General features: G+C 44.1%; 1 protein-coding gene across 2 annotated transcripts in view; it reads left to right on the top strand.

Annotated features, from left to right (window-relative positions):
• SPRED2 (sprouty related EVH1 domain containing 2) overlaps window positions 1-23,763 on the top strand; it is a 116,683-nt gene that overhangs the window by 45,378 nt on the left and 47,542 nt on the right. The window contains exon 1 of one of the 2 annotated variants that reach the window (XM_019635552.1): window positions 18,533-18,734. The exons of the other annotated variant lie outside the window; for it this stretch is intronic. Within the exon in view, the coding sequence (XP_019491097.1) occupies window positions 18,718-18,734 (17 nt within the window). The 5' untranslated portion in view covers window positions 18,533-18,717. Of the gene's footprint in view, window positions 1-18,532; window positions 18,735-23,763 lie in introns of those variants that run through there. 2 annotated transcript variants of the gene reach the window in all.

Raw genomic sequence — 23,763 nt, 5'->3', positions numbered from 1 at the left:
CATCTCTTCTGCTTCCTGCCTCTTTCTGCTGCTTTGCTCAAAAGGAACTTCAAGGGAAACGGGATCTCCTTTAAAGTTTCTAGATAAGAACACCCAACGTTCTTGTCTTTATCCTACTTGTCAGTGGCAGTGATAGGGAATTAATTGAAACACTGACCACCATCTTCCTCTCCGGGTTCTGCGCACCCCTGTGTCAGAGGGAATGAGGTGAAAGAAGGTGGTGCTGGCAGCAGCCAGGAAGGTGGTGAGATTTCCGCCACTGTGCCAGCTGGGCCACCTATGAAGTCACTGCCAAAGTCAACATGTGCAGCCTTTGTGTCTGGCCAGTAGGTTTCATAATGGCAGTTAATGGCAGTTCCTGTTGAGACGCTGTCAAACTCATTGTGTATTCAATCGCCACAGGGCCTGGGGCTTCACCTCTTATGTGAAAGCAAGATCTTCAGGGAATTTTTAATTTTGCCTTGAACCGGTCACTTGGCAGGGTCATAGGAGGCTTTGTAAGTGGCCATGACAGGTGAAGAGCAGTATTCCTCGTGGCCATTCAGTAGAAATTTATAGCAGACCTCAAGTGTTCCAAGTCTGGTTCTGGAAAGGTAGGGGAGGGCACAGAATGACTAAGCAATGGACCTGGAGCCCTGGGACTCTTGATCTGATTAAGATGTGGAGGAGAGACAGGTAAATAAATAACCATACTGTAAATCAGGAGCTGAGCGCTAAGGGGCAGGGGCTCCTGAATGGGTCGGGTGAGAGGGTGGGAGCTGACTTCCTTGTCTTGAAGTCTTGTCTTTGAGGGGCGGTGTGAGTTTCTGTGAGGGTGAGAAGTGAATAGGGTTGTCAGTAGTGGCACTTGCTGCCTTCTGGGGTCAGTCTGAAGGGAGGCATGTGGAAGGGGCCTGCCTCATGTGTGTGCAACCTGCATGGTCTCATGCTTAGAAGGGCCCCACGCTTGGTTTAATGCTCGGCTGTTGCCATCTTGAAAATCTTCATTTTTTAACAAAGGGCCTCATCGATTATTTTCATTTTGCACTGGGTGCTGCAAATCATCATGTAGCGCTGCTGCATATGGAGGTGGGGCTATAAAGGTGGGTTGTGCCAGACTGTGAAGAGCTCTGTCTGTCAAATTGGAGAACATCTGGCTTTATTCTAGAAGCAATGGGGGAGCCATGGAGGGTGTGGTGGCAGGGGTATGGAAGGAAAACTGGAGAGGCTGGTGAGGCCAGGGAGGCCGGCATTCCATGGAGGGAGGCTAAGCAAATCATGCCGGAATAGATGTCGCAGATACCAAGAGCTACAGTTGACACACCTGGTGGAGATGGGCTGGCTTTGGGCACTGGGGACAAAGGCAGAGAGGGTGGTTGGAGATGGCTGAGGTTTCTAGCTGGGCTGGAGATTCCGCTCAGCAACAGAAATGCAGGAGAAAGGAGTCCCCGAGCCAGTGGCAGCGAGGCAGATGTTTTGCAGGAGTGGGGCGAGGCCCTTTCCAGAAAGACCCGGAAATCTCTGGTGGGACAGCTTGTGGAAACATGCACTGCAGCTGCTCAGCTGCGGCAAATGACCTGCAGATCAAGGTTTTTGTCAGTATCAAGAGCTTCACTAGAACAAATATTCATCCAAAAATAAACTTCCCGTTCTTCCTGTTTTTATAACTTGCCTATTTCCTCTGAGTTTGAGGCTGGTCTCCAGTTCCGTGGGTTATTAATCTTCAGAGGATCAAGACCTCTATAGAAGTATTTCCTGTACATGTTTATCTACCCAGCCCTAAATTATTTTCTCCAAATGATAAGAGAACTTTTTCATACTGGTGTGTCAGACAAATTTTCCTTGAAGAGATTTCAGTTAGGAACCCCAGCAAGTAAGGCTAAACCAGAAAGACATATCCCCAAAACAATGGGAAACTCAGGTAATGGCGGGGAGTGATCTGGAGTGGGTTTTGATGGGCACTCAGCCACCTCCTTCAGGTTCAAGGTGGCTTCTTTCTGGCCAGAGTCCTAGGAAGATAAAGGGACAGCTGCAGAGAGCCCTATTTGAGGAGATTTTAAACGTCCTCCGGAATGTCCACAGGGGAATAATAGCTCCAGAAACGTGTCTGCCCCTTTGAAGAGCTCAAAATACCCCTCTTTGGACCATACTTTGTTATTACAGCATCTTTCAGCTATAAACAGGGCCTCTGTCTTGCCTCTTCCAGTCACAGACGAGGGAATGAGAGTATATTTGATGCTCGTGACTGTGCACAAAGAGAAAGGGAAAAGCCACGTTGAAGCTTGGGCCAAGTTCAGACCCGACAGACAGACAAGCTTGGTGAAGTAGGCGAGGACATTCTACTCATCCACCCAGTGAGCCCCACCTGCCTCTGGGAGACTTTTCTTGGGTCTCCTACGTTCTGTGCTTACAAATCCCAAGCTAGCATGCTGGTGGGTTATTTTTTCAATTTGAGCCTTCTGGTATGACTTGCAGAGAGGCCGTGGGGATTGGCTGCGTGGGTGGCGGCTTGTGCCGCAGCGGAACTTGGAGGGAAGCCAGCTGCCTTTTACTGAGGCCTTCCAAGGTGGGGCCGGGATATGTCATATTTTGCACAAGGCACCGCTCCTCCCCCATGGCGACTCAGGTGACTGGATTAGGAATTACTGCGCCAGACCCTGGCCTGCTGCTCTAGACCCGCACTGTCCAGTATCTCAGCCACTAGCCTCCTGGGCTGTGAGGTTACTTCAAATGAGGTTACTGTGAGCTGAGATGTGCTGTGAGTGTAAAATACACATCGGATTTTGAAGCCTGATTACAAAGAAAAAGAATGTAAACTATCTCGTTAGTAATTCTTTCATTTTGATGACTTGTTGACATGAAAATATTTTAAATATATTGGGTTATGTCAGCTATAGTCTTAATCAGTTTGTCTGGTTTTTATTACTTTTTTAATGTGACTAAAAAAATTAGGGCATATGCATATGGGGCTTATGTTACATTTCCATAGGACAGAGCTGTGAGTCTATACGGTGAGGTCTGCTGCCAGTTGTGGCTTTGAAGCAAATACACTCCCAGAGGCAGGGAGGGTGTGGGAGGCCCCTCTCCCAGGCGGGCAGCCTGGTTGCAGGGTGAACAAGCCCTAACTGAAGACTGCCTAGGGCAGTGGGTGGGACAGCCTACTTCTAGGCAAAGAGTTAATAACTTAATAAGCTGCAGCAGGAATTTTAAAACATCCTTTCAAAAGCACCCCTCCTGGCTTAATTTTTTTTTTTTTTTCTTAGCCTGCTTTGCAGACCAACCTCCTTCCTGAAAGCCTTTTTGTCAAATTCAGAATTCTTCTCTTCTGCCAGCGTGGGACCTGCAGGCATGGCGTTGTCCAGAGGGGCTTATTGTTTTGTTTCATTTTCCTGTTTAGATTGTTCTTCTGCCCCCAGGTCAGGCTCTCAGAGCTGCCAGCCAGGAATTACCCAGATAGGCCTGGGAAGATACTTTTTCAGACCAGTCCTGTCCAGTTGTCTCCCCCACCCCCTTTGGAGTGGGTACTCAAGTGGAAATACATCTTGGGAAAACACGAGGTGGATGTGAAACTTAGGGAGCTCCTGCTCTGAGAAGTACAGAGCTACAGAACCACAACCCACCTCCTGATGTTGGGGTGATGTTTCAGGAAAAAAAAAGGGGTGTGTGTGTGGGAATTCCACTGGTGTTTAAAAGCCCCCAAACAATTCTCTGTTGCAAGGAGGAGTTTCGCGTTGACTTCAGCGGCCCAGGAAGAACCTGTTGGGTTGTTTAGTTATCCTTTGCCAGAGGATTTTACGTGGTGAAATCTCTCTGCTTTGGCATCTGTGCTGGAATGGGGGTAGAGGTTCTGACATCAGTGGCAGAGCAACCCTGCACCCACATTCTTCGTTCCTTTGACACACTGTACACACTGCTGTCCATGGTATACCGAACCTTTGCCGGAATCAGAGACATGAGAACCAGTATTTTATTAAGCTCTGTGCTTTATTACATGTATAGTTAATTGGCACCACAAACTCCAAGAAACCCCAGAGCAGGTGCCATTGTTTTCCTATTTTGCAGATGGAGAAACTGCAGTTTAGAAAGATGAACTCATAGCTAGATATTGATGGGGCAGGGAGTGCAGCTTGGGCTGTGTGATTCCAAAGCCCAGTGTTTAAGCACAGGGTGTCACCCTGTGCTGCCCAGACCAGTCCATGTATGCATTGTTCCATTCTCCACAAGCATGTTTATTATCGACTCGTCTGCTGGTGCAGGCTGGGACACGACACCAGGGGAGGGTTCAATTCTGGGTTGCTGAACCAGCCGAGCTAAGAGCTGAGAACTGTGGGTGCTCCTGAGCTTTGCTGGGAAGACACCCTCTCACGTGGCTCCTAAAGTGCTATGTGCTGCAGAACCTTCTCCCCACGTGCTGTTTATCCAGGGATGTCTGTTCCGTTTGCCTCTCCAGGGTGCCCTGCAGCTGTTGTGTTGGTGTAGACAGGGCACCTCGAGAGGTGGCCAGCTAGCCTGGTGAGGTTTGGAAATGAGCAGAGAGGAGTAGAGGAGGTGAAGAGCTATGTGCTCTGGAGTCAGAATGTCCTTTTGGTTCTACCTCTTGCAGGTTGAGTTCTTTGTTCTCTGGACGGTAAAGTGGGGGTACTCATAGTACCTGTCGCAGAGAACTGCTATGAGAATTAACAAGGATGCAATGCATAAAGGCGTAGCATACTTGGCACATCAGGTAAATGTCAGCTGACATTTCATTATGATTATTATTCATGCCATTTAATGCTGCATGATGGATTACAGTCATAGACAAAATGTACCAGAAGATATGATCATGTGGCCTGAGTGTTTTGTTGTTTTAAGGCAAACATATCAGAACATATTCCTTTGTATCTGAATATGTACCTTTCTACTTGAGTGTTGTATCTTTCAAAGCCACGGCGACCTCACCTGAGGAGGCTCCATGCACACTTGATCTCCCAGCCATTTGCTTGAAACATTTTCAGAAGCCTTTTTGGAACTCTTTAGAAGAAAAAAGATGGTGATAGTAAGTATTTAAATTGGGAAGATAGGTTTTAAGTTTGGAAATGGCCTTACATTTATTAGAGCTAAGTGTGGTGAATAAGTCCAGAATAAGCTTTGGTGAAGGATCCATTCATTCTAAGTTGAATATTGGTGCTTAACTAAGAAGTAAGGATTTATTTTTATTTTTACTTTTATTTTATTTTGATGGCTGGCTCATTTATTGTAAGACTAGGCCTGAAGGCAGCTCTGAAGGGTTCCAGACAGCTTTTGACTTGGGAAGGCATCTTTGGAACACCAGAAGTCTCCCAGGGCAGAAGCTTTAGAAGCAGGGGTTTGGGGGTGATTGACTAAGACCTATAAGGTTCTGTTTTTGAAGTTAAAAGTAGTCTTATTTGCACCTGTTGTTAGGTAACACCGGCAGCTGAGCTGGTTTTGTGTTTGGGGTTTGTGTAGCTGCTGATGGGGCCAGTAGCCGAAAAAGTTTCATGCATCCGAGGAGTAGAAGCCAAAAGCTGGCTTTGGATTAGGTTGATTTGCATCCTAGGTCTTTTTATGCCTTGTGATATACAGAATTTTTTTTTTTTTTTTTTTTTTTTTTAGCTGAGCCATCCTGCTACCTGTTGGCAGCTCAGCGGCTGCTCAGCTCGGGCTGGACTCGAACTGCTGTTGCTCAGAGCTCAAACTCTTGAGCGAGCTCTTAACCAACTGAGCCACTCGGCCGGCCCGTGATATACAGAATTTAAATCCGAAAGCATGAGTGTGTCAAGGGCGGGGCCCTCTGGTGGGTGTCCCCAGCCAGGACGTCAAAGCTGGGCGTGTGAGAAGCACTCCTCCTTTTATGTGGACCTCTGAGGGCAACAGTCAGCCGGGGTTCACTGGAGGTGGAGGGAAAACGCATGTCCCCCTGGGAAATGGTGCAAGAAAGTTCACGGATTTTGGATCTTCAGGCTCTCGATGACTAATAGGTTCACCCACAAAGGCTGGGCCACCAGGCAACCTTTGGATTATTACGTACAGGTGGAAATGAGAGGTGCCATGTTCAGTATATCATCATGTTTATCTTGGAGGGCATGGCTGTGGAAAGAGCGTGGGGCTTTGGACTTTGGTTGAGCGCTAGCTCTGCCCTGTAGTGCCGGGTGGACTATAGGATATATAACTCTAGGACTGCCGGACCTCATTTCTCTTGTTCTGTAAGATGGGAATACAGTTACACTTCAGGGTTGTTGAGAGGGAGCGTCAGCGTCAGAGGAGTTACATAGAGGGAGGGCCTCAACAGATGTAAACCCTCCAACCCTCCCAAAGCCCTGCGAATGACACCCAAATTAACCCCATTGCCACAAGAAAGTGGGCAGAGTCCCACGGTTGTACATCAGAATATGCCACCTGCTGCAGGAAAACTTCCCTAGTCCCTTTGTGAGATGAGGCTTGTGATCTTAGAGGAGTGTTGCCAGTTACTCTCTGCTTTCAATAAGGCCAGCTGTTAGGGTTCCAACACTCACCAGCTCTAACAAAGTAAGCTCCCTGAGACCTTTCAGGCCCTTAAAACAGGAGCTTTTCTGTAGCCAACACAGACTGGTCTCAGCAGGGTGCACGTTGGCACTTAATGTGCAGGTGGGTGAGACGGAACAGCCAATGGAATGAATGCTCGATGTGAATGCAATCCTGACAGTGGTAACAGGTCACCTCCCATCTGGATTTAAAGTAGGCTCCTGGTGTTAATCTGCTTGCCAAGTCCCTAGTTTTTCTTACAGCTCTAGTGTTATCCTTGATCACACTACACTGGTAATTCCGGGAAGCTTGGCCTGGACCCGACTTGGGGGTCCTGGAGAGAGAGATAGTTAGGCCGAGGGGGTTACCGGCATGAGCAGAGGGCATCCAGCTGCCACTGTCCTCTGACACTTAACCCCTGGCTTCTTCCTGAACCACTCTGTTGGGTTCCTGCAGCACTGCTTGCTATACATTAGAATTACCTGGGGAACTTTGAAAAATCCAGAAATTGAGGCTGTACCCCAAACAATTAAATCGGGCACCAATTTAAAAACAAACCCTCCCTCCCCCACAAGTGATTCCAGTGTGCAGCCAAGTTTGAGAGCCACCGTCTTAGTTGATGGGATGAAAAATTTTCTGGTGCAGTTACTTAACAGAGTTGACTTGTTTTTGTGTGGTCACTAACTGTCATCTGCTGGTCATCCGGGCCAAGGTATCACGCCCAACTGCCTGTTCTGGTCAGAAGTGAGCTCTCAGTGGCATATGGCAATTATAGCAACCTGTTTTCTTGCTATGAAACCTTTGGAACTTCACAGATGTAAAGAGCATGGAATACTGGACCCCATGTTATCATCAGCCAGCAGTCATTCATGTTTTCTCCACCCCACCACACATACTTTTTATTGGCGGGGGAATATGAGCTGTAGTATTTTAAAGCAATCCTGGACATCATTTCATCTATAAATACTTCAATATGCATCTCTAAGAGTTAAGGATTAAAAAAAAATAATAACCACAGTACCATTATCACACTTAAGAAAATTAACAATAATTCCTTAATCTCATCTAACACCAAATCCATGTTCAGTTTTTTCTGATTTCTCTCAGAATGCTTTCATACATTTGGTTTGTTCCAATTAGGGTCCAACAAGCATAATTCATTTTTAATAGTTTGGCTTTAACCCCAGTGTAATTAAGCCGTCATTGCGCACACACGTAATGATGCACATGCACGGTGAAAAGAGATGTAAATGGCATTTGACTCAGCTGATATTTACAGGATGGCCTCTCCTTACCTTCCTTAGTCCTTCTGGTGGGACCTTGACCTGTCACGGAGGAAATGCTCCTTAAGGCTCCAGCCACAATACTTCGGTGCTGCTCTGCTTCTGCCTGAAGGCATGTTCCTTTTGGTAAACTTAGAATAGAACCTTCAGGATGCTTGTGTAAAGAGTATGAGTCAGCTCCATGGACAGCTTAGAATTCCTGCTCCTTTGCTGGAGGTCATGGCTAGGAAGGGCTGGAAGGGCCTGTTGTCTCCACCCTGGGCTCTGCTGAGGGGTCCTGCTTTGCCGGATACCTCTGGGGATTCACTTGGGACTTGTGCTCTGACAAGAGGGACCAGCCAACAGCGGCTCAGACCATTTCCTTAGGGGTGCAGATGGCTCTGTGTGGCATTACCTTCAGATAATGACCAGGGAAGGAGGGTTACTTTCTGCCCTATGAGGTAGCGCCAGATAGATACCTTACTGTCACCATTTTGGCACAGTGTCCCTCCTCTATGAGATAGAAGGTTGTCAAAATTTCTTAAAGGAGTAAATGCCTGGATGGGTGAATGGGGTGTGGAGGGGTAAGACTTTGGGGAGATGAGCAGGAAGAAGATACGGATGGAGAATGAGTAACCTAATGATTGAACTCTGTCTCACTCCTTCCACAAATAACAAGTGCCTACGACATATGCATCATACCAAATCAAAATCTCATTTTATTTTTCCGTAACCATATTTTTGCTTTAGAAGGGTGTTGTCTTGAGTTTAGATAGGATTTGTAGTTGCAAGGGTTTTTTTCCCCCTTCTTTTTCTGTATACTAGTCAGGTAATTACATAGCAGTCAACAAGCATCTTAATATATAAAGGCAACTCTGATATGTAAAGTTTGTATCACAGGATTGTTTTCAATAGCAAAAGGTTCAGAAAAACCTAAATGTTCATTAATAAGGGACTGGTTCAATAAATCATGCTATGTTCTTGTAGTGGAATATTGTATAGATATAAAAAGAGAATGAATTAGTTGTCTGTTGCATTATGATTGGCTTGTTGGTTGGGAGAAGGGACAGGGAAGATAGGACGTGGCAGCAGTATACTTTTTTACATTTTGGTTATGAATCATGAATGTATTACCTATGCAGAACAATTAACCAAATTAAAAAGAGTAAATGCAACTATACCTACATTGTGCAGATAAATTGGTGCCCTGTTATGCCCCAGTTAATCTGTTTTAATAAGCTCCTGACCACTGCTTACACTGAACTTAAACACCCCAGAACCTATGACCAGCCCATGGAATGTGTGCCGTATTCTTCCCATGATGCCTTGCTCAGCAGTGGATTATAAATATTTGGCTCTATTCTGAAGTCCATGGGCTTTTCTCCTTCCTCACCCTGAAATATAAACCGAACTGACAGCATCTCAAGTTTAATGTAGGGGCAGGGGAGGCAGGCTGCTTCCAGCACTGTTAGCTGCTGTCTTCTGAGGAGGTGGCACCATGGGAGGAGCTATGTTGGTGGTGGGGGGGGGGTGGCGAGGAGGGGGGCAGACGGCATGGCTCCCCTTCCCATTCCAGTCTTTGTGTAGTGTTTTGCTTACCTGTTGGCATCCTGTGAGCCATATTGTCTGTGTGTTAGTATTTATTTCCAGCTTCTACTGAGTGGTAGCAAAATCCCTTTGAGTTGAACGGGTCCCACCCTGGGAGTTTGGAATGTTCTAATGTTAAGACTTGCTCTTCACATTTGGCACATTCTTAGTATCGGGGACAGTTCCTCCAGGGCTCAACAGGAAGCAAATGAAATCCAAGGAACAATTTTCTCCCTCTTGGGTGGAGAAAGAGGGGCAGAGAGAATCTTTGGGGAGACTTGAAAACAAAGAGCTTGTGGGAGTGAACCTTGTTTAAAAGTATTCTGAAAGATGAAATTCAAGGGCACTCAGCACCTATTCTTGGCTCTGCCACAAATGTACCTTTTATAATTTATGCATTTGTGCATTTGGAACTTACTCTTTGGTTTTTAGTATATAAAATAGGTGGACCCCCTTCATTCATTGTCTGTTCCTCCCACTGTTCCCTCTTAGCCATCTGATATTTATTTTAACGAACCTTAAAAGCTGTCCTTTTATGGGGCAGCTAAGTGAAGAGAGTGAGTAAGCCCAAGCCTTCCTTGGTCCCTTTTCTTCCTTGAATGAGTATTACGGTGAGTACTGCTGTGGGGAGAGCACTGATCAGGTAGGCTGAGCTGTGATCAGGAACTTGTCTTCTTTCTCACAGGTCTCTTCCTTTTCTCAGTAGAGCTGTACACACGATGAAAATCTCTGTGGTTATAAGTAGCCTTGACAGTTCTCTTGGAGGCCAGCATCCAGCCTCTTGCTCCAGTCTTGGGAAGGATCACTGTTATCACGATGGAGCACCAGATGAGGTAGTTGGCTGGCTTGTAGCGTCCGCATTGAAAGATGAGCATGTACTACATCTTCAAATACTAGAATCACATCAAGGATGTCAGTGGACCAGGAGAGGCACGTGGACAGTGGGGCCCCAAATCTCAGCCAACTTCAGCAGATGCGTTCATCGAGAGAAAGAGCCCCTTCTCTCTTTAAGTGGATTCAGACTCTTCTGTTCTCTTGCTGAGTGGGTGGTATTGAATTTGGAAAGTTAACTGTGCACCTGTGAGGCTCCTCCTGTAAGGCACTCAGCCTAACCAACGACCATGCAGAGCAAAGTTTTTTTCTTGGTGAGGTACTTCGGGTTCTCCTCTTTCGTCCCTTCTCCACACACGTTTTACTATGACCACCCTTGGGGGTTCCTGAGACAGGAAGATACTTGAAGCAAGTAGGATGCTCACCAACTGTGCCTTCAGGTGAGCCCAGGGGGAGGAAGTTGGCATCACAGTCCGTGATTTGGAAGCCTTATTTGGTAGTTTGCCATCCGTGGACCGGTAAGCCCTAACTCAGGTTCACTGGCCCATTTGTAAAATTTCTGGTAAAACTGAAATGTTTATGGCAAAGTCAGAAACAATTTTCAGAGTAACGAGTGATGTTCGCTGCCCTCTTGATGCTTTATTTAATCTGGCACCTGAGAATTCTATTCTGGACTCCATCATTTACTTTTCTTATTCTGGAATCATCTCCGTTTGCTTTTCAGAAACCAAAAGTTAAAACAGTGTGACAGAATTTGGGAGTCATTTTGGTTTTAGCTAGGTAGGTAATTCTTAGAAAGGAACAATGGACTCAGAAATTTGGGACCCACTGCTGGCTCCTACTACTAAATTTGAGCCAGAAGCATGACCGTTGGCCTTAGTTTTCCTCATTTGTCAAGTGTGGTTGGTCTAGAACTAGATATCTCTAAGATTCGTTTTAGAATTCTGTGCTGCTCTTGTAGTTTTTGAGTTAATATCTAAGATCCATAAGGTGTGAAACGCATAAATTATTTGCCCCTCTGAGGTGCTGAGCTAAAGTAGGGGAAAAAACAACTTGCTAAGCCCTGCACATAATTACCTTTTGTTTTTATCAGAAATGAATAAAATAGAAAAATATTTCCCAGTTATTTTTAATGGGTTTTAGACAGTGGAAAAGAATACATTAAATTAGCAAGCATGCATCACATAACTATAGATGCCTATAATAGTCTTAAATTCTACCACCTAGATGTCATTTCAGATGAATATTTTTCTTTGCATTTCCTAAGTCTTCTATAGTAAACTTACCACTTTCTGTAACAAAGAAAAAAATACACATCACCTTTCTGCTACCACCTTCCAGTCATTTCTCCCTTTCATATAATCTTCATCTCCATCCCCTATTTAAGCCAGTAAAGGTTAACCTGTGTTTGTGGAACGAATGAAAGAAACTCGGCCTGCCAAGGGTTTTACCATTTGCTGGACATTGGGCTGCAAAAGTGAAAAGAAAAAAAAGAGAACCTTTTCTTGAGACTCTCCCATCCAATGGCAAAGTGACCTGCAAGTCAGAACAAAATGCCGTAATCGTGGCACTGATCACCATGAAGACAGAAGAGAAGGTGCTGGACTCTGTTTCCCAGTCTCCCGTCTTTGGATGACAGTCCTGTGAGATTGTAAGGCACAGGGCTTGCACACAATACAACCACAGCTAATGTGAACATTAGTGGCTGCTGTTGACTAACGTTTGTAAGGAATAGTCAGTTCCAGCTTTGGGGTGAGATCCGCATCCTTGTAAACGGCTGTGTTAGTCTAGGCTGGCCTCTTAGATCCAGGGTCAGGAACACAGCTTCGCCCCCAGTCCCTGGGTCTAGATCCACCAGCATCGCCCAGCTCTCTACACCTCTCTCTTGCCTCTGCCCACTTGTATTATTAGGCAGTTTTCTCATTTAGCTGTTACCAATCCATTTCTTGTAGAATATTGAAGCTCCAGGGACTAAACTAGTTTAAGCCCTACATTTTCTAGACAAGGAAACTGAGACGATAACTGAATGGGCCGACCGAGTGGCTCAGTTGGTTAAGAGCTCGCTCAAGAGTGCGAGCTCTGAGCAACAGCGGTTCGATTCCCAGCCCGAGCTGAGTGGCCAACAGGTGGCAGGATGGCTCAGCTAGAAAAAAAAGATAAGTGACTCTGCCTGAGGTCATATAACTAGTGGCAAAGCCAGACCCAAGCTCCTGCCTCCCAACAGAATGAATTTGCAGGACTTGTAACTCCAATCATGTGTGCTATTGGGTTGTTGGAAAAGTCATGACGTATTCCTTTCTATGTTTTTTGCTGCAAAAATGCGTCATGACTTTTCCGACAACCCAATATTTACATAGGTAAATGATTAAAGAGTATTGGGAGTTCTCAGAAGAGGTTTCTGTGTCCACAGCTGAGTATCTGTATAGCCATCTGTCAAACAGAGGTGGCTTCCACGTGGAAGGTTTGCTTGGTTAGGAAGCTACCACGGTCTTGGATAAGTTTTTTTGTGACCAATGTCAAGGTGAATGGTAGATTTTTCTTGTGAAGCCTGTTTTTGGAATTATACAGCCCCTGAGCTACTTCAGGTCTAATTCTGACCTGAAGCTAGGGAAACAACAGAAAGAGCTGAGCTAGGCTGTTGGCAGTTCTGGGTTCAGCACCCTTGGTCTGTGCAGTGATACTCATGGTACCAGTGCACCTGGAGGAATAAGCCACCCAAACCTGAACGGATTTTAAACACAAACCTCACAGTTTAGCTTGGCAGATATTAAATACATTAAATGGTCTCCCTGTCGGTACTCCCTATATTCTCTCACCAAGTCTTGAGGCAGCCTCATCCCCTGAACTTAAAATTTCACCCCTAGATCCAGGTTTGGTTTCTCTCTGCAGCCTCTGGGGTCAGGCCCTGTTGCCCTGTGTGCTCCCCAGGCTTGAAGAGTGCAGTGGTCTTCTAGTGATCACCTTGACCATATACAGGCAAATCTCAGAGATATTGCAGGTTCCGTTCCAGCCACTGCAACAAAACAAGTATCGCAGTAAAGTGAGTCGTAATCTTTTTGCTGGTGGAGGGTCTTGCTTTTGATTTAAAAATGCAGCATCTGTGAAGTGCAATAAAGTGGAGCACAATAAAGCAAAGCACCGTAAAATGAGGTAAGGCTGGACCCAGAACTCGGATCGCCCTTACCTTTTACCTTGCTAATCAAATCCTTGGCTCCTTCCATAATTTCCCCGAGTGACTTGCCCATATTTCCAGTATATTTCGGATTCCGTCTTCGTCTTTGATCAGCCCTGCCCTGTTTGTGTAACATCCTGTGATCAAGAGATTCAGACTAAATCAGCCTAGGGCCGGCTGAGTGGCTCAGTTGGTTAAGAGCTCGCTCAAGAGTTTGAGCTCTGAGCAACAGTGGTTCGAGTCAGCCTGAGCTGAGCAGCCGTGAGCTGCCAACAGGTGGCGGGATGGCTCAGCTAAAAAAAAAAAAACAGACTAAATCAGCCTGGTAGGTCAGTCCCCTCTTTATCCCCCACACAGGCCAGAACAAAATTGTGGGTACGTTGATATAACCACACGCAGCACCCCACACCGAGTATTACTTGGTGAATGTGAGGTCCCTTTGCCTTTGTCTAAAGAAACCTGACTCAATCTACAAGCCTAGCTCTGAAAGGTCTTAATAAAAAAATAAAAAATAAAAAAATCTGCTTAGCATGATAGCCCATAGGCATTTATTCCGTGCAGGCTTCCTGACTCTGGCCAAGCTGAACATCCCCAGAATTAGCCATGAGCTTTGGAGACAACCTTATTTTTACCCCTGTGCCAGCCAGTTACACTTTAAGCGACATGCCTGAAAACGGACATGGCTTCACGTGAGCTATTCGTACTATCTCTGAAATCCTGCTCTCAGAGGTAACAGTAGAAATACCTACCTCCCGCCCCCTTCCTTGACCAGCCCCAGCCCTCATCATTCACTTGAGTATTTAACAATTACAATTTGCTATTGGTTTGACTTTGCAAAGATGGCTTTTCTTCCAGTAAGGCAACAAGTGACCACCAGAAAGACACTGTGTGTCTAAGTACACCCCAGATTTAATCTCTGTCCACACAGATGGCTAAGACTTTTTTTGTAAGAGAACTAACTGAAGGCAGTCAGAATGGCTTCTTTTGTTCACATTTCCTCTCCCAGAGACCAGTCCCAGGAGTCCCTTCACCTGCATTATCCATTAATGCTGTGGGTTCATTTTCCCCAAATAAACAAGTTTTCCTGCCAAAGAAAATAGGCAGCATGATTGGATGCAGGGATGCATCTTGGGACCTGCGTTTGAGGTGTGTGCTTCGTTTTTCTGGGTTGGCCCCCAGCCTCTTTACTCTGGGCTTTTGTTGGCGGGGTGGTCTTGCAGCAACCCTCATTTCTGAAGGCCCCTGGCGCTGTGAATCCTGCCCATGGCTGTCCAGCCCTCTTGAGAGCATCCTTCATCTCTGTTTGTTCAGTTTCCTGAATGCCTCTTCCAGATCATCTTTCACCTCTTGCTTCAGGCTCTGGGGACACATGTGGTTTCGACATAATGCACAGATGTGACTTGGGGGGAGGGGCGGCACGGCTGTGGGCTCAGCACACATCAGCTGAGGTCACTGGACTCTGAAATGGGGGAGGTCTTCCTCTTTGAGTAGGCAGGCCAGGAAGGAGGGGAGGTGGAAAGACCAGGCGACCTCGGCTCTGTAGGTTTCCAGGCCGAGAGGCAGAACGCTGTGGTATGTGTTTTGTGTTGTAAGGAAAGCATGAACTACAGCTCACGTGGACCACATCACCATAAATAATGCTTGTGTACCCAATTCTAAACTGAGACATTAAGCAGAATAAGGGACCAACAACCAAAACTTCCATAGGGAGAAGAACTGGTTCCTTATCCACCCAAATGTTGAGCGCCGGTGGTCTACAGATTTTTGTTTGTAAAGATCTAGATAGTAAATATTTTCAGCTTTGGGGACCATATGGTTTCTGTCACAGTTGCTCAGCTCTGTAGCTCTAAAGTACCCATAGACGATATGTAAACAGACCAGTATGGTGGCTGGCCATAATCTGCCCACCCCTGACAGTCTAAATTCATAAAACTTACATCCTTGTATTTGTTTGCATAAATTAATGAGTGCTCTGTATGTGGTCAGGCCGTATACCAAATATATACACATTTATCATACAGAACAATTATGTAAGGTAAGTAATAGTCTTGTACCCATTTTACAGATAAAGAAACAGAGGCATAGAGAGGTTAATAACGTCCGTAGGGGCAAGGCTGATTTTGAACCAAGGCTTGACTCCAGGCCCACGCTCTTTACAGTACAGCCTGTGTACGTCACTGATACCCACGTTTGCTTTTAGATCTTCACATTAGCCGGCATTTGGACCTTAGCCCAAGAAAACATACATACAGACAGATAATTGCTTAAAAACGACAACAACAACCTTGTACAAATTAATACATGGCAAGAATTTTAAAAGTAAGTACATTAGTGAGTTAAAAGAAATTGAAGGGCATGTTCTACTGTGCTCTCAGGCCTGTTTTGCTTCTTGACACCCAAGGATCAATGCTGGGAGATTGGCCCGGGGAGCTCAGAGGCCAAAAATTCCAAGGTGGGTTTCCAGGTTTCAACACTCAGTGATTGGAAAATGGGCCTAGAGGAAGGTACTGCTCCTGGGGATGGCCTCACCCACAGCCAGCTGCCTCTGACCAGAAGCACCACCACAAGCTGTCGCCCCACTGTACACACAGGTGCAGGCTCCTTGGCTGCCACTGGTTGTGGCACTTTCGTGTGGTCAGGGGAGACTGGATAATCACATAATACAGGTTGTCTGCTGATATGCTAAGTCAACCAAATAGAAATGTCTATTAAAGATAGCAGAAACCAAGTTTGGGTGTCTTTTGTTATGATGGTAAGTAAAGTGTTCTGCAGAAAACTTAGAAAGAACGAAAGAGCAGAAAAAAAGGTACCCCATATTTCCTCACCTACAGCATTTCCCAAAGTGCTTTCTTTAGCTTGTAGGGACAGTAATAGAAGTGGGAGCCTCCGCTAGTGGTCAAATTAATGTGTGAAATGCAAGACTAAATAAACTTAAACAGTATTCTCAAGGATATAGTCTGTTGTTGTCCCAAAATATTTGTTTGGGTTTTTTGTTTTGTTTTTGGAGCCTTTTATAAAATTGTTTGCAGGGAACACCCTTGAGAAATCCTAACCCAGAGTCGTTTCTTAATGTTTACATGTTGGTAAATTTCTTTACCGTCCAGGATTTTTCAAATGGATGAGGGTGACAGCAGCAACAATGGTGGTGGTTATTAAACCATTAAAATCTTTTCTTTTTCTTTTTTTTTTGGTAGCAGGACTTATGTATTTGTGTTTACCTTTATTTTGAAATATTTCATCTTAAGAAAAGTTGCAAGAAGAGCACCAAGGAGCTAGCTCCTCTGTACCCATGTCGCTGTTTGTTAACATTTTACCACATTGGACTTATTCTCATTCCGCGCGCATGTGTGTGTGTGTGTGTGTGTGTGTGGTGTATATCATGGTTATTACTTTTGTATTTTTAAATAGTAAAATCTGAATTTTATAATTCTTTAGTGATTTATTTTTTGGAGTTATTTCTTGAAAATACTTATAAGGACTCGAATTAGGCTGGAAGTTTATTAATTCCCCCCATTTCTACCTTTTACATTAGGTAAATCATGCTTTGCAAGTGTGTGAAAGGTTATTGTTAAATTGCCAGGGAACATTTTGATAAGCCTGTAGCTTGCGGTTCTTGGATGAGGGAAGAATTTGTCAGAACCAAGGAAGGCTTCAGTTCAGGCGCACACATAGTCCTAATCTGTCTGGACTCGTGAGGTTGTCATTGGATGTTATGTAGGGACTGTCATGACCATTCGCCGCCAGCTTGCAGCCCTCCTGGGCAGTGCCCTTTGAGAACTGGGCTTGGCTGTTGGCTGAGGTGAGTGAGAGCTTTGGCCTGACACACCATCCCTCCTGTCCTTTAGTTTCAGAACTGAAGGGAGCAGGCCAGAGGTCCTAGGCTTTAGAAGGACCTCTGTATTTCAAGTGCCCTGTGGTGACTTGTCATACTTTCAGAACATATCAACAGAGGTGGTTTTTTAAATGACATCTAGTTTCAACAGCGGTTTCATCTAATATACAGTGGAGCTTCCAAATCTGGGTTTTTTTCCGGCCATGAAATCAAAGCTCTCTTCCTCCTTCAGAAGTTTTAAGTAACCCCGTCTGAGCATAAAGTGAGTCGTGCAAACACTGTGCCACCTTACAAAGAGATTTGTTGGTGTAAGGGGACTGTGGATGTGTCTTACATAACCTCTCGTGGAGCATTTCCAAAACCATATAAGGAAGCTGGGAATAGTCACCTCTCCCTCGTTATGTCAATATTGAGCTCACAAATGAGGTTGGAGCCTGTGTCCTCAAAGAACATGTGAGGAACAGCCACCAGACAGTCTTGGGAAGAGAGGGCATCAAGCAATTGTTTGGGAGGTGGGGGGGCGCAGCCTTCACAGTGGCCTTGGGACACCTGTATCATACCTTCAAGCCGGAAGCTCCCACACCCACACGGCCACTTGATTGCACTGTGTAAGGGTGTCCCACTCACACATATGGCAGGTTCAGACCTAACTAAAAAATTGCCTTGTTTGGGAACAAATTAGGCTCTAGGGACTGATTTTTTTTTTTAATTTTTAAAAACATTTTATGAAACTTTATACAAAGAGAGCATTATGCAGCCAATCCTTATATACTCACCACACAGATGTAACAATTATCAAGATTTTGCTACATTTCTTTATCCTCCACCCCACCTTTTTTTGCTAATATATTTCATAATAAATCCCAGATATCATATCATTTCACCCCTAACGTGTTTTCTCTAAAAACATGCTTTTTATAAAAACGGTACCCCATTTCACCTAAGAAAATTAATCCAGGAACCAAAATTCTAATGTGTAGTTTTTACAAAGCTCCTGCAATTAGGTGACCTTACAACATAAGAATCAACAAGGGCCGAGCCTATTCTAATTCACTAAATAGTCTAAAAGAAGGGCGTCCTTGCTCTCAACTCAGCACAGAATTATTTGGATTGGGGATGGGGGCAGGTAAACAAATTTGCACTTGTGGCTCTAGAGACTATAACCTTGGGTATTGAGCTGTGCCTTTTGCTTCCTGGGCATTTCGTAGTATCATTAATGATTGATAATCGTAGCTTACAGGAATTTTTTTAAACAATATTTTAATTGGAAAAAGCATCTGTCAGCTGTCAGGCTTCCAGCTTCCACTTTTGAGAAGCAGGATGTTGAATGTGAGTAATGACACAACAGGCCTATAAAATGCGAACTAACCCTCGGATGACTCATCCAGTGCGATGCAGTATATTTGTCAAGGAGACTGAATCATATATGGGGAAACCACTTTTCAGGCTGCCAGCTGGTTCTCAGGTCCGCAACAGAGGATCCATTTTTATCGGAAGCTTTATAGTAGCAATAATGCTAATACCCAGCCCTTGGGCTCTACAATGTAGAGGAAATGGCACCACCCGGCAGGTATGTGCTTACTGTTTGCATGAACTTCATATTCTCCTCCTCTTCTGCCTAACCTTTCCAGTGTTTGCTTTCAACAGTTTTTAAGGAAGGAAAAATTATTCTAATTGTAAAGAACTGGAGAGAAAGAGAAAGAGAGAGAGAGAGAGAGAGAGAGAGAGAGAGAGAGAGAGAGAATGTGTGTGTGTGTTCCCACGCTCAAGGACACATAGGTAACCATGGTCTTTTGATGGACACAGTTCTTGTCCACTCATCTTTCTTTCTGAAAACGAATTTCTCCTTGGCTATTCAGGCAGAAATGGTCTTAACTCATCCCCTTTATTAAGCCCCGAGTTTAAAAGATGCTGCCTAGGAAACAGCTTGCAGAGGTGGTATAATACCTTTTGGGGGGCTAGCTTAAAACTTAAAAAAATGAACAAGCAGAGGTGAACTGAAGGAGATGGTCTAATTATAGCTGTTGTATTTATTATGTTGGATAGTTTCAATATTGTGCTTTTTCCTACCCTTCAAGATGTATACCTTAATGCCAAGAGAGCTTTATTCCCTTACTGAGTGAATACTCGGTTTTTTGGGGGGTTTTTTTGGTTTTTTTTTTTTTTGCAAATCATAATTTGCTTATACTGAATTCATGCATTAACTTTTTCTAGGTGGGAGAAGGGGCAGTGGGGGGTTGGTATCAACATTTAATTATAGCTTTCACATGATCTGAAGGATTGTTCTGCATAATTGGGAGGCCGTGTCGCCTGTCTGACCCTCTCTCTTTCTTCACTCACTAAATTTAAACAATGCCTGACTAGTTAGGCACATATCTTGTTTATTTGAGTATATTAAACATTCCTCTGTGTGTTGACAGTCCATTCAGTGTCTCCTCATATTTTTAAAAAATACTTTTTGCATCCTACTTACTAGAAACAGAAGCAGCACTATATTTATTCTTTCCTGGTCTGTCCAGAATGGCTGGGTTAAGAGCTATAACACAATTGCCCACAATTTTGCCTAAGATTTAGCATTTGTGAAGCAGCCCCATCTATGGTGGTAAATTCTATTATCACTCGTACAGTATTAAATAGATACGGGGTTACCAAGCTGGAAAAATAGGCAGTCTTTCTTTCTCTTCCTCTTTCTTGTAAAACCCCTAGTAATGACTTGTTTTCCTTGAGTTGTCTGTATTTTAAATTGTCGGTAAATGCTGAAATACATTTGCTTAAATGTATTTAAGCAAATACTTGCTTAAATACATTTAGAAATTCAGATATATGAAAGCCAGTATGAAGGGAGTTTGTTTGGTTCGTTCCTGTTTGTTTTGTAGCTTAAGAAGTACACTTTTTTTTTAGCATGGCCAGTTTGTTTTCGGAGACAGGACATCTCTAAATTTCATTAATTTTGCATTCTATAAATGAAAGCCACCTGTTATGCTGTAACGTGCTAATTATGGTAGAGGACAATAATGAAGAAGAACAGTATTTGAAATATGTGGGGGTTTGCTAAGAATTTTCCTGCCCACATGTATAGTGCTTATTTTTATATGTGAGTATACATGCATCGTGTATATTTAATAATGGCATTTGGTGGTATTAAATACTTCAGATTCAAAGTGAGGGTCCTTTTTATTCCTTCTCATTAACATTTTTTTTTTTAAGTTCTGAAGGAAACACTACTTTAAAAATGTTAGTTTGAACTAAAGCCTGAATTTTGTGACCTTGCAATAAATGGAGTTCTCTCTCTAAGCTTTGGTGGACGGCCACACTTGGCTCAGGGTTCACTTTGTCCACAGTTATCAGAAAAATAATGTGACTTAATAACGTGAACTAACAGCAGGATAGCTAATTTGCTCTGATTTCATTGAAATTTTAGGTTCCATTATATCTTTTTTTTCCCTTGAGGTCTACAAAAAATGATGATAGTATATAAAGTATATAAAAACATGGCTTTTAAAGTTCCTGATTTATTGGCATTTTCTGTGAAAATGTCTTGCTTTCCTGTGGTTTGTGTAGTTGAGACTCACTCGGGTCCTGTCCAGATCATTTCAGGGCAGCATAGATTTCATCCAGCTTTGGTTACCCTACACACTCAGGCATGTGGAGCACTGCATTTCAGCCATGATAATCCCCTCTGGTGGGTGCCGCCACCCCTCAAAGACCCCTTTGCTGGTAAGCACCATGAGCCCTCAGTCCAGAGTGACCGCTTGGCTTTTAGATCCCTTCTTTCTCTTTTGTGGGAAAAGGAATACAAAGCCACAGCCAGTACCAAGGGTCTCATATCATTCAACTTGGAAGCGATCAATAGATATTGAGTGAGACACTGCCTATGTTCAGAGCTATGTGCTGGGTAGTGTTAAATTTAAAAAATCTTGTGATCCAGGCCCAGCCCTGTCCTTGCTTTAATTCCCTCTTCAGTAGGGCTTTATCGTTATTGGCAATAGATTCCTCCTGGGTTTTCTTTTATTCATAGATTTACTGGAGTCTATAATCTGGAGCCACTAATTGCTCTGTGTAGAAGCGACTCTTAGCTATTCCCTTTTGGTTCTTTGGTATCTAACTCTTCTTGGATGGATATCAAGAAAGAGCTGCCCTGCTCAAAAATTAATTTTATAGTTTTGGTGGCCATGTTTTCTGAGCCAAGTAGAGTGACACAATCTTGGACAAAGGATTTTTTTTTTCCTCTTCTTTCATGAGGGGAGTGGCAATCAGGGGGAGCATTTGAATCCTCAAAGCTTAGAAAGTCCAGGATATTTAGTGAAACAGATCAGTAAACATCAAGGATAGCTTTTCCCAATCTTTGAGGTTTAAAGACTCCTCCCCTCTTTGGCACCTATTAAAATTATATCCTATGAGTCAACACTATAATGAATTCAGTAACCATCTAATAAAAACAGGTTTACTTAAAATCACTATAGATATCAACATTTTAAAATACTTATTTGTATTTAAAGAGACCTGTTTAGTGAGTCCACAGTCTGTCCTTGCTGTATGGGTGGATGATTTATAGATGTGTAGCGATAATGATAGCCCCCGAGGCAGTGGGGGCTGAACCTGTCCATTGCCTGTTGTCCATTGCCCACTGTTCTGCTGTTACACTGTCCTTCCTGCATCCGCGGTTTATGGTCACTCCGCCTACACGGTGGGTGGGATTCATAGCGTTTGTAGATAAATCTTGTAGCATTATCTGGAAATGCTGACTTTCGTGTGCAGGTCAGAAAAGCCAGAAACAAGTACAGAATGGCCTTCTTAGGGCATAAACCCCACCCTTAAGGACACATAAGTGGGGTGAATGACCACTGTCTTATTAAACCAGCATGGACTTTTATTAGTCCTGGGCATTATTCTAGGTATACGTTTGCTGACAGCCTTTTTGCATGGACTTTGGAGTACAGATTGTCTTAGGATGCATGAGGGACAGTTAAGGAAGCCGTGCCCATTCCCCGTTGGATTCTTAATCACCAGTGTTTCTTCATGACTAATGATCAGCATAGAGAAAGCAAATGCTTCAGAAGCAGACTTCAGCCCTCTTCGAAAGAGCTTTTGGCTGGCATGACAGTGTGCCTTCCTTGCTGCACACTCTTGAGAGCAGCTCAGGGAGTTCCCGCATCATCTTCCTAGAGCTCAGTGTGGAAGGAACCGCAACAAGATACTATCTCTTTCCAGATTTCGACACAAGAGACGACTTTTAGTTTTCAATGTTAATTCATAGAGTTGTAAAGATTTTTCAGATTGGAGGTGTCCAAGCTGGGCTGGGCTTTTTTGTGGTTTTCTTTTAGACACATGTTCCTTGTACCCATCCAGTAGAAGAGATGGGTTGCTCTGGCCCCATGGGGCCTGCTGTTTGACTGGGCCTCTTGAATTCCATTAAATGGAGCGCAGACAGCATGTGTCATAAAGGCTGCTTGGGAAGGGTGAAGAGCAAAATTAGTGTCTGTGGGTGGGCATGTGTTCTCATCACATCGCCAAAGAACTGCAATGTGCAAAATCTGGCAGGAACTTGTTCCAAAGAAAAATAAAACAGCCCCTTTTTTCTGCTTTGAGAAATATTAAAAAAAAAACCCCGCTAACCCCCACGTTGAAGAAATGGAACTGTTAGAAAATCCTTGTGATTGTGTGTGTGTGTTTAAAATAATCTGAAAACTGAGGTTGGAACCAAAGAAATAAAAAGGGAGTAATCATAAAAAATATTTTGAGGGATTCTGTCGCCTATGTTGTAAACATGATAAGTATTCTATTAGAATATAATTGGCTAAGGATTTAGGGGACTTTTTAGAGCTAACAATTAGGGGACAGTCTATTATGTCTAACTTTCTTCTGTACTTCTTTGAGATGATTTTGCAAGGAAAGCCATTTTTGTGTCAGTAAAGCCCATTATAAAGGAAATATTTTTGTTTTTCATATATGCAGTTGTCTTCTATCAAGAGGAACATAGCACAGGCCACATTTACATTTATATTTGAAGCACAAGCTCTCCTTTTTATAGATACCCTGAAACAGTCTTGCAAATTTGTTCATTGTTTCTCATGATGTAGAAGAATATTTCTAATTAGGGGAGTTTGGTGGGTTTTTAAAGTGGTAATGTTTACTTATTAAGGACTACAGAAAGGCTCTTTTGCTGAAGCCCCAAATTTATTAATTTGGGGTTTTTCTTGAGCATACCTATTTCAGGTAGCCTCTTTTGGTTTCTCAGGTTGTCTTTCTTGTATGTGTGGGAGAAAAAAAATTTTTCCATCTTAACCCTTTTTTTTTTTTTTTTGAATTGGGGGAAGGGGAACAGACAAGTTGCTGTCATTTTGTTCTTCCATCTAGTTGTGGAGGATGGTGCTTCACTGGCCCAAGTTGGCACCATCATTGTGCTCTTCCCGGGCGAGGCAGATAAGTTGCCGGCTTCTGGACGGCCGCTCACTGCGGCTGCTGGCCGCTCACGATGGCTGCTGGCTACATACGGTAGCCCATGGCAACCCACCGCCATGGGCCTGCAGCCTATGCCGTCGCCGGCGACTCATGGCAGCCCAGCTCCAGGTTGAGCTGCTGTTCAGCATCTTAGCTGT

Source organism: Hipposideros armiger, unplaced genomic scaffold, assembly GCF_001890085.2.
Source record: "Hipposideros armiger isolate ML-2016 unplaced genomic scaffold, ASM189008v1 scaffold_2, whole genome shotgun sequence".
In the NCBI taxonomy this organism is placed as follows: domain Eukaryota; kingdom Metazoa; phylum Chordata; class Mammalia; order Chiroptera; family Hipposideridae; genus Hipposideros; species Hipposideros armiger.
Note: the sequence above shows the minus strand (reverse complement) of the source record. Positions and strands in the feature narration are given on the sequence as shown.